The sequence below is a fragment of the Myotis nattereri genome, assembly GCF_964212035.1.
Source record: "Myotis nattereri genome assembly, chromosome: 2".
Classification (NCBI taxonomy): domain Eukaryota; kingdom Metazoa; phylum Chordata; class Mammalia; order Chiroptera; family Vespertilionidae; genus Myotis; species Myotis nattereri.
This window is the reverse complement of record NC_138076.1, coordinates 211798584-211809005: the sequence shown is the minus strand read 5'-3', so window position 1 is coordinate 211809005 and position 10422 is coordinate 211798584. Positions and strand designations below refer to the sequence as shown.

The 10422-nt window shown below is 47.1% G+C and overlaps 1 protein-coding gene across 1 annotated transcript in view; it reads right to left on the bottom strand.

Moving 5' to 3' along the window:
• Positions 1-81: 81 nt before the first annotated feature.
• The window catches only part of MEI1 (meiotic double-stranded break formation protein 1), a gene marked incomplete at its 5' end in the record, with an annotated part of 59207 nt that continues 48866 nt past the window's right edge, over positions 82-10422 (bottom strand). Inside the window, 6 exons of the mRNA XM_081084058.1 lie at positions 82-278; positions 1068-1180; positions 1592-1723; positions 2711-2817; positions 3283-3364; positions 10089-10264. Of these exons, the coding sequence (XP_080940184.1) occupies positions 233-278; positions 1068-1180; positions 1592-1723; positions 2711-2817; positions 3283-3364; positions 10089-10264 (656 nt within the window). The 3' untranslated portion in view covers positions 82-232. The remainder of the gene's footprint in view (positions 279-1067; positions 1181-1591; positions 1724-2710; positions 2818-3282; positions 3365-10088; positions 10265-10422) is intronic.

The following is a 10422-nucleotide window of genomic DNA, read 5'->3' as shown; positions in this document are numbered from 1 at the left end:
CACCCATTCTGGCTGAGGAACCAGCTGGAAGAGGCCAAGATAGGTTGAGAGTAAAATATTTTTGGAGTGCTCACCAGGCATGTGAGTGAATCATTTTATTTCCAGATTCAACAATGGAGTAAAAGGCTCCAGATTAGTGGCTGCAGTTGTCATTCATTTCTCCAAACCACTGTGCCCGACTGTCTTCTCCAGGTCTCAGTCCATCCATGTCTGGGCCTTCAATTGTTGAGGGTCAGTCTCTGATGTGGGACAGGGATACAACCACACCTCCCAGGCAGCTGGCAGCAAAACATGAGAGGAGAACCGCAGAGAGGCAGGGCCCACCGTGGGAGAACCGCACCTCCAGAGCCCCAAAAGGGTAAAAGTGGTCAGACGAACAGAGGTTCTCTCTCCTAAGAAGAGTGGGACTAGATTCTAAAATTGGAACCTGAACACCTGGGTTAGGTAGTTGTATACAACAGGGAACTACTCCATGGGAAAGGGAAAGAGGGGGCAGAAAGGGAGCCAGTAAGAGCTGGAGGAAGCACCTCCATACACAGACACACACCTCCTGACCAAAAGTGTCTCTGGAGCCCCACAGCCACCCCAGAGGGCCTCTGCCCACTCCCACAACCCCAGGCTTTCTCAGAGACATGCAGCCATCCATGCTGGGCTGAGGGAAGCACCTGTGCCCCCTGGGCTGGGTGATTTTCTCCAAACCCCTGGGGAAGGACTAGCTCCTCCCCGAGTTTGGTGATGTATGTGGCTTTGGAAACAGGCAAATCTGGGATCAAATCTGGATATGATCCTGGGCAAGTCATTAACCTCTCTGGTCTGAGTTAACAACATTAACACTCCTAGATGCTGTGAGGATTAGTACAATGCATGTAATGTGACTGGCCCTATCTTAATAAATAACAAGTCATTGTCGTTGCTATCACTATTAATTATTTTCACTGACCGCTGCCTGCTTGAGAGGACAGGGCTGTAAGGCAGTGCATCTCTCTGTCCTGAAGCATGATGCCACACCATCCCATAGCCTGAGTGACCTTGCACAGGCCAAAGCTTCCAGATACAAGAAAGGATACAGCATGTCTTGCAGGGGAGGCTGGGCTGAGGAGGCCCTGGAGGAAAGGCCCTCCAAGGAGGCCTGCAGGGTCTGGGCCATGTTATGATCAGTCAAGAGGCCCATGCTCTGAACCTAAGGGAAGAAAAAGGCAGGGAAAACAGCCCTTCTCAGAGCATACACCACACAGGCCCCCTCTACCCTCCACCCCCTGTACTCCAGACCCCACTGGCTGCTGTGACCAGAGCTCCACCCAGAAGATGGTGTGGAGAGTCTAGCACAGCCGTGGGCAAACTATGGCCCGCGGGCCGGATCCGGCCTGTTTGAAATGAATAAAACTAAAAAAAAAAAAAAAAAAAAAAGACCATACCCTTTTATGTAATGATGTTTACTTTGAATTTATATTAGTTCACACAAACATTCCATCCATGCTTTTGTTCCGGCCCTCCGGTCCAGTTTAAGAACCCATTGTGGCCCTCGAGTCAAAAAGTTTGCCCACCCCTGGTCTAGCATCACAGCGGCTACATGCATCCCCTTCCTACACACCTGCAGGAGGAAGCCACGCAGAGCCTTGAGTGCGGTGTTCGAGAGGGTCGAGAGGTCAGCCAAAGCTGCGCCTTGCAGAACGAGACCCACCTCCGCAGGAGAGAAGACGCTGCTGCTCTGGAACCGCACAAACTGGCCCGGGAGAGAAGCCCCGAACAGGCAGTGATTCCCATCTCCTTCATTCAGACGTTTCTCCTGTATTCCTGCTGTGCTCAGCGCTGGCTAAGTACACAGATCTGGAGCCCCAGCACCCTCCAAGGAGCTCAGAGTTGGTGAGTAAGGGTGGGGTGATGTCATGGGAGAGTGGGGTAAATGAGGCAGACTGTGACACCCTGAGAGTTGGCCCTGCTGACCCTTCAGTACCGACCCAACCCCACCCCGCTGCCTTGCACCTCACACTCACGGCCAAAATGGACTGTGTGGTTACCCAAACACACCATGTGTTCATATCCTGCTGCTCTCACTTCACTACCTGGATTACATTTCCTCCTCCTCACTTATTAATCCTTCAAGCCTCAGCTAAAATGTTCCCTTCACAAATGAATGTTTTTCCATTGTATTAAAGACAGACCCTGAGTGCCGACTACATTTTTATTCCCAGCTCTGGCAGAGTACTTGCTCTCTTCTTTAGTCACTTACTCTCTTCCCAGACCTAGCACTGATGTTCACTGACCCGCTTCACTGTCTTTCACAGGCTCACTGCTTTGTTGTTTATTCAATGGACACTGACTGCGCATCAAGCACTTAGCATATCTCCTACTCTACCACCAATAACATCACACTTGAACTTGTCCATCTCCTTCTCTAGACTGAGAGATCCTTAAAGGCAGAGCATTTGGCTCATCGGCCCCTATTATAGGACCTGGCATGTGGTGGGCAGGCTCTGATCAATTTTTTGAGTGAGTGAATTGAGAAAGACTGTCTGGCTCTTCTGGGGTGAGGAGATGTGGACATTGGTAGGAATTCTCTGAGCAGGCCTCTTGTGGGATGAAGGCCTGCCCAGCCCCCTCTACCTTCTTTGAGGATTAGGGTTACCTAAAGTAAGGTGTCCCTGGCCTCCTCGGGACCACTCAGCTCACGACATTCTTCAGACCACAAGACCATCCTTACTGCACTTACCAGAGTCATGAGCCTCAAGATCTCGGGTCTGAGGAAGGAATTCTCTCCAGCATCCAGGAGGGTGAACAGTAAAAACCGGTTCCAGGGCTGGGAGGCCACATGTTGTGCTATAGGAAACATCAGTCATCCTGGGTCGTCAATGCTTCTTTTCCAAAGGCCCTGAAACATTACTAAGCAGGACTCTCTCCTATTGGCTCAAGAAGGGCTACTCAGCTAGAGGCAGGGCGTTGCACAAGCCGACCCCAGGACGTTTCTTTCCTCCCTGGGCTTCTATCCCCCTCTGCTGCCTGGCTCAGGGAGACCATATGCCCCACTGTTGTGGCAGGCAACAGGAAGAGCTCTGCCATTAAGAGCTTTGCGACCATGGCTGGGTAAGTGGCCTGACCTCCTGAACCGCAGTGTCCTCATCTGTAAACTGGGCATAACAGTGCCCATGCAGTTTTGTTGAAAGAATTGCACAAAATGAGTGTGATTCACAGAACAGGGGATGGCAGTTTGGAGCAGGAAGTGGCAGAGGCTGGCCTCCTCCCATCCCCCTCAGGGGAACATCAGAGAATGGGGAGGGTTTCTACCCATGTCTGGGCTTCTGGCATACAGGTAGTCAAGCAAGGCCTCCAGGCAGCCGACACAGGCATGGGACAATAGAGGGTCCTTCTGCAAGAAAACAAAAAACACAAATGTTTATGTCAGGTTTTGTGACCAATGGGTTTGATGCCAACCAAGAAAAACAATTTGATTCAGAACAATTGGATTTCATAACTTCAGATTTGGGATTGCAGCCCTGTAGGCAATGAAGAAATGTCTGTTTCATCTCTCACCCACACACAGAGCACAGCGCTTACACTAATGATTTACCTACATTCCAGACACTTTTGTTTCAGAAAGGAGATGGGCCCTGGGCCCCACTGAGAGATTCACAGATAGTTTATCTAAGCCAGTGAGTTTCAACCTTTTTTTAAAAAGCAGCTGAATCTTTCATAAAACAAAATGTTATGCTCTAATACGCATGTGAAAAGATCTCATTATCATAGTCATTAGGGAAATGCAAATTAAAACCACCATGAGATACCACTACACTCACCAATAGCTAAAATTAAAAATTTGATAATATTGACCTAGCCAGTTTGGCTGAGTGGATAGAGCGTTGGCCTTCGGATGGAAGGGTCCCGGGTTCGATTTCAGTCAAGGGCACATGCCCAGGTTGCAGGCTCAATCCCCAGTAGGGGGCATGTAGGAGGCAGCTGACCAATGATTCTCTCTCATCATTGATGTTTCTATCTCACCCTCGCCCTCTCTGAAATCAATAAAAATATATTTTAAAAAATTGTTAATATCAAATGGCCAGAATATTGAGTGACTAAAACACTCATATACTTCTCTGTTGGGAAGGTAAAATGGTGCAGCCACTTTGGAAAATAGTTCGATCGTTTCTTATAAGGTTAAACATACAATTGGCATATGCAGTAGACAGAATTTTAAGATGGTCCCAGGAGTCCCTGGCCAGGTAGCTCAGTTGGTTAGAGTGTTGCCCCAAGGCAACGTTAGAGCGTTAGAACCCGCCAAGTTTGCAGGTTTGATCCTGGTCAGAGCACATATAGGAATCAACCAATGAATGTATACATAAGTGGAACAGCAAATCTCTTTCTCTCTCAAATCGATAAATTTTTTAAAAAGGGATGGTCCCATGACCTTTGCTCCCAGATGTTACCCTGTGATTATGTTACATTAAATGGCAAAAGGGAGACATTTGGGTGGGTCCAATCAATTCATACTAGCGCTTTAAAAGCAGAGTTTTCTCTGGCTGGTGGCAGAAGAACCAGAGAGATTAGAAATGTGAGAAGGACTCAACATGCATTGCTCGTTTGAAGAAGAGGGCCATGTGGGCAACATCAAAGAGCTGAAAGAGGCCCCTGAGGAAGAGATGGGTTATTTCCCAGATGCCCAGGTAAGTACCCAGGCTAGCCAATGCCTCATCTTCAGACCCTAAGTGAAGAACCTAGTTGAGCCTACCAGACTTCTGATATAAAGAACTGTGAGATAATAAGTGGGTGTTGTGTTAAGCCATTAAGTTTGTGGTAACCTCTCACACAGCAATAGAAAACTAATAACATCATTTGACCCAGAAATCCCACTCTTAGGTTTTTACCCAAGAGAAATGAAAACATATATCCACAGCAAGACTCGTCTTCAATATTATGAGAAACTTAATTCATAATAGCCAAAAATATGGACATCCCAAATATCAATAGGTCAATGGATAAACACATTGTGCCATGGCCATATAATGGACTACTGCTCATCAATGAAAAGAAATGAAGTAATGATACACACAACAATATGAGGAATCTCAGAAGCATTAACCTAAGTGAAAGAAGCTGGACACACAAGACTACTACTGTATGATTTCATTTATATGAAATTCTAGAAATGGGCCCTAACCACTTTGGCTCAATGGATAAAGAGTCGGTCTGCAGACCAAAGGGTCCTGGGTTCGATTCTGGTCAAGGGCATGTACTTCAGTTGGGTTGCAGGCTCCTCCCTGGCCCGGGCCCTGGTCAGGGTGCATGTAGAAGGCAACCAATCAAGGTGTTTCTCTCACATCGATATTTCTCTCTGTCTTTCCCTCTCTAAAAATCAATATAAAAATATCCTTGGGTGAGGATTAAAAAAAAAATTTCTAGAAATGGTAAAACTATAGTGACAGAAAGCAGATTGGTGTTTGTGAGATTCAGGGATGGGATGAGGGAACTGACTTCAAAACGGCAAAAGGGCCATAACCGGTTTGGTTCAGTGGATAAAGCGTCGGCCTGCAGACTAAAGGGTTCCAGGTTTGATTCTGGTCAAGGGCATGTACCTTGGTTGCAGGCACATTCCCAGTAGGGGGTGTGTAGGAGGCACCTGATGTATGTTTCTAACTCTCTATCCCACTCCCTTACTCTCTATAAAAAATCAATTAAAAAAAATTTTTTTAAAAGGGCAAAAGGAGCCCTAGCTGGTTTGGCTCAATGGATAGAGTGTCGGGCTACAGACTGAAAGGTCCCCGGTTCGATTCCGGTCAAGGGCACATGCGGGCTCCAACCCCAGTGGGGGGCGTGCAGGAGGCAGCCAATCAATGATTCTCTCTCATTATTGATGTTTCTATCTCCCTCTTCCTTCCTCCCCGAAATCAATAAAAATGTATTTTTTTTTAAAAAAAAAAGGGCAAAAGGAAACTTTTGGGGGTGATGGAAATGTTCCATAGCATGAGAATTAACATCCACCTATTTCTACACTTAAAAATTAATGGATCCCTAACTGGTTTGGGTCAGTGGATAGAGCATAGGCCTGCGGACTCAAGGGTCCCAGGTTCGATTCCGGTCAAGGGCATGTACCTTAGTTGTGGGCACATCCCCAGTGGGGAGTGTGCAGGAGGCAGCTGATTGATGTTTCTCTCTCATCGATGTTTCTAACTCTCTAGCCCTCTCCCTTCCTCTCTGTAAAAAATCAATAAAATATATTTTTTTTAAAAATTAATGGGCCAAAACCGGTTTGGCTCAGTGGATAGAGCGTCGGCCTGCAGACTGAAAGGTCCCAGGTTCGATTCCGGTCAAGGGCATGTACCTGGGTTGCGGGCACTTCCCCAGTGGGGGATGTGCAGGAGGCAGCTGATCCATGTTTCTAACTCTCTATCTCTCTCTCTTCCTCTCTGTAAAAAATCAATAAAATATATTTAAAAAAAAATTAATGGATTTTATTGCATGTAAGTTATAGCTCAATAAAACAGATTTTTTAAAATGTAAAAACTAAAACTAACCCAAAAAATCCTATGCTCTCCTTTGGAAGGCAACAACCTGATGGATAAGGGTATGCGGCAGACTCAGATTTGAATCCTTGCTTAGTCACTTACCATCTGTGTGATCCTGGCCAAGGTTACTCAACCTTGCTGAGTAGGAATAAAAAGATGGCCTGGGTTGCTGAGAGGTTAGATGAGAAATGGACATAGTGTTTAACCAGTGCTTGGCACAGAGTAAATACTCAGTAAATGGTGAATTTCTTAGTGGAATGCATAACAGGGAAGCATGCCCCCACTTTAACAAGCCCTGAGTCTCTTGCACAGAACCCCTGTGGCCTCCAAGGTGGACGTGGTTGAGCTAACCCAGTGGTCAGCAAACTGCTGCTCGCGAGCCACATGCAGCTCTTTGGCCCCTTGAGCATGGCCACGAAGTTTCAATCGCACTGTACGTGTGCGCCCGCACGTGGTATTTTGTGGAAGAGCCACACTCAAGGGGCCGCAGTTTGCTGACCACTGAGATAACCCACTCACCTCATTTTACAGCGAGAAAATGAGGCCCAGAGAGAAAATACTTGACCTGAGGATACATGGATAATAAGTGGCAAGTCAAGAACCAAACCCTTGGCCTTGTAAAAATATATAATAATAATAATAATAATAATAATAATAATAATATAAATGGAGCCACTTAAAAATGCAAAGGAACTGCCTTGCAGGTCTCATGCTTCGAGCTATTGGAATGTGACAACAGGGAAAAACAATATTTTGACTGGGCCCAAAGCAACATTGTGTCCCAAAGAACTGTTTGTAAAGATGACAAGAAAGCAGATGCTATGTCTGAGCACCCAGGCAGTGGGTGGAGGTAGCAGACTGATGGCTACCAACTGAAAATTTAAAACGTTGCTTAGAATTATGTTAGCTTATTGCACCAATAGAAATGCCTTCCCTCTATGGGTGTAATTGCTCCCTTCCCTTTCTCATAAATACCCTTTGCCTCCTAATTGGAACTCTGTTTGGATTTCTGCCTGAATCAGTGCTTCCCGAAAAGCTGTTCTTTTTTTAAAATCTCAAATAAATGCTTGTTGGCTTTCACTTTGAAAGGTCATTTTCTTTTTAGGTTAACAGCTTTGTGCCCTTTCTCCTTCTCTGGCCTAAAATTCACTTTTTTTTTTTCTTCTAAAATTCACTCTTAACCAGTGGGCACTTCCAGCCTCTTGACAGGTATGCAAGACCATACAGCCATGGGCCAGCATGCCCCAGCTTCCCCACCTGGTGAGGAGCTGTGGGCATAGCGCCACTCTCTGACCATGTGTCCTATCACCCCATACAACTAGCAAGGGCCCCCTGGGTGATGGGCGAAGAGGTAGGGCCACTGGGCATTAGGAAAACCAGGGATTACCATTCAGGTAACAATGGCTCCTGTTCACAAGGGACACGTCTTGGGACACTGAAAGAACATGGGTCTTGTAGCCAAAAAACAGGTTTGAATCCTGACCTAAAATGTGTGACTCAGGCAAGTTACTTAGTAGCTCTAGGACTCTGTTTCTTTGTCTAGAAAACTGAGGTGATAATTTCTACCTACAGAGCTGTAATGAGTGAATAACAGGTCAAGTGCTTACTCAGGAACAGTTATCTCTCCATCCTCCCCACCTCCTACTCTCCTAGACCCTTAACTTGACATCAACATCTCCTTGTAGGACTGACCCTTGCACTCAAAGCCTCAAGTCTTGTAAAACTAATTAGTTCCCTGATTTCCAATCTGATAACACATTCCACTCACACCTCAATCAGAAAGCCAAGTCTGACCACAAAGGATATTTCTCAGGCCCACCCTGACCCTCCCCCAAGACTCCCCAGGGATGTCGCATCTGCACCGGAATCAGAGGAGTGAGTAAGCCTGAAAGAGCTTCTGACCGAGACCATCTGACCCTGGTTAGAAAAGTATAGAAAGCAAAACCAACCAGTCCAGAGAGCCTCATTCTGAACCTCCAGGTGCAGGGCCAGATGAAGACACATGGCTGCTCTGAGCAGGCTAAGCCTCTGTACCTCTTCAAACCAGACACTTGTCAATGCCTGTTTAATACATACTTACACGTGTGTCTGAGCACCCGGGCAGTGGGTGGTCAGCACACGTCATAGTGAGGGGTCAAACTCCCAGTCAAACTCCCGGTTGAACAATTTGCATATTAGGCTTTTATTATATAGGATTATTGATTTCAGAGAGGCCAAGTGGGGATCAATCCTTAAACATAATCTTGCACAATCAACAGCCATATCATACTAGTGCAGTCATTATCTGGGCACCGAGTGGAACCTACTCTAATCAAGGCCCCTCTTCTCTCCTAGGAAGTCTCTGCAACTCTTCTCACTCATTTGCTGGCTGCCCCACCTCACTCTTCTTGCTCTATGAGTACCTCGCCATCAGATCAGACCATGTGGACCTGTGACTGTCTGACTTGGGCAAATATTGAAGGGCAAGAAAGGAGAGTCCAAGTCTAATTAAAACAGCATAAATGTCTGGGGCCTTGGTCACCCTACAGTGCGACCAGCTCATATCTGAAAATAACAGACAGTAAGCTCCTTGAAAGGGAAGAATCAAGGGCAGGAAATATGACACAAGGCCAGGGACAGGGAATGAATCATATCAGAGACTGAAATGGTACTGCTGTCTGGATCTCTGACGCCCCCTGCCATTGAGAACCTAGGACAAGTAATTTGGTCTTTGTAGCCCAGTCCAAGCACCTTCCCTGGGAAGCCTTCTCTGATAGCCAGCCCCACACTCACCCTGCACCAGCCTATTAGTTACATCCTGGGCCCCACAGTCCAGTGCTCTAGTCCAGCACTGACCGCACTGTGTTATCACCTGTCTACAAGGCACCATCCTCCCTCCAACTGTTAAATGCTCAAAGGCAGGCTCCTGACTTATCTCCATGCCCCCACCACCCTTCACAGTATACGATGGCTGGATAAACAATGATCTCCAAGAGCCCTCTAGGCTGTAAAACACAAACCCCTTTTGGGTGGACACCTACTGTTTTTGCTTGTCCAGGCTCTATTCTTCCTTCTTCTTGGAACAGTTTTATTTTGCAAACCATGCCTCTCTCATGTTCAGTCCACGTGGGTTATGGAGAGCTGACCATAACCTCCAGGAGAGGGCACTGACCCAAGCCAGGCCTATGAGAGCATCCCATGCCTCAGCCACAGTGATTGGCACTTCACCCAAGCCAGGCTAATGAGACTCAGCTCTAGGGAAAGAGAGAAACCTCCTTTTTGCTGGAAGGATATAAGCCAGGAGCAGCTGTGGGTCATCCTGCCATCCCAAGACAATAAAGCCAAGCGACTGAGGCAGTTCTAGTGACATTGTCTGAGCCTCTGGGACCCAGTTGTGCCTGAAGCCAGTACTGACCCCTGAACTTCTCAGTTATGAACCAATCTGAGTTTCATTTCTAAACTAAAACAGTTTCATAACTAAACCCTACAGTGACCAGGTCACCATAACCTTAAAAGTTTCATATCAATCCAGGCTTTGAGAGGCAGCCACTCCTTCCTGCTCTTGTCCTGGGTGAACAGGCTCCAGTACCAGGGCTCAGTCAGCAAGGGCCTTACCTGCACCAAGAGGTTCTGCAGTCCAATGACCAGGGACAGCACTTGTGATGTTCCCAGTGGAGCTAGGACAGTGTCCTCAGGGGCTTGCAGTGGCTGGGCTCCTGAGGGCACCAGAGTCACCAGGGCAGAGGAAAAGCTTTGCTGCAGGGCTGTCCGCAGGAAGCGCAAGAGAGCAGCTGAAAGCAAGAAACCCCTTACAGCCAGTCCCTGCCTTCTTCCCCACCTCCACCTGCTCTGTCAGAAGAGGAAACAATGGAGATGATAATGGCTGACCACAGGCTGGACTGGGAAGGGTGGTCCATCTCAGAATCCAGGGGAAGAGCTTTTCTTTTAC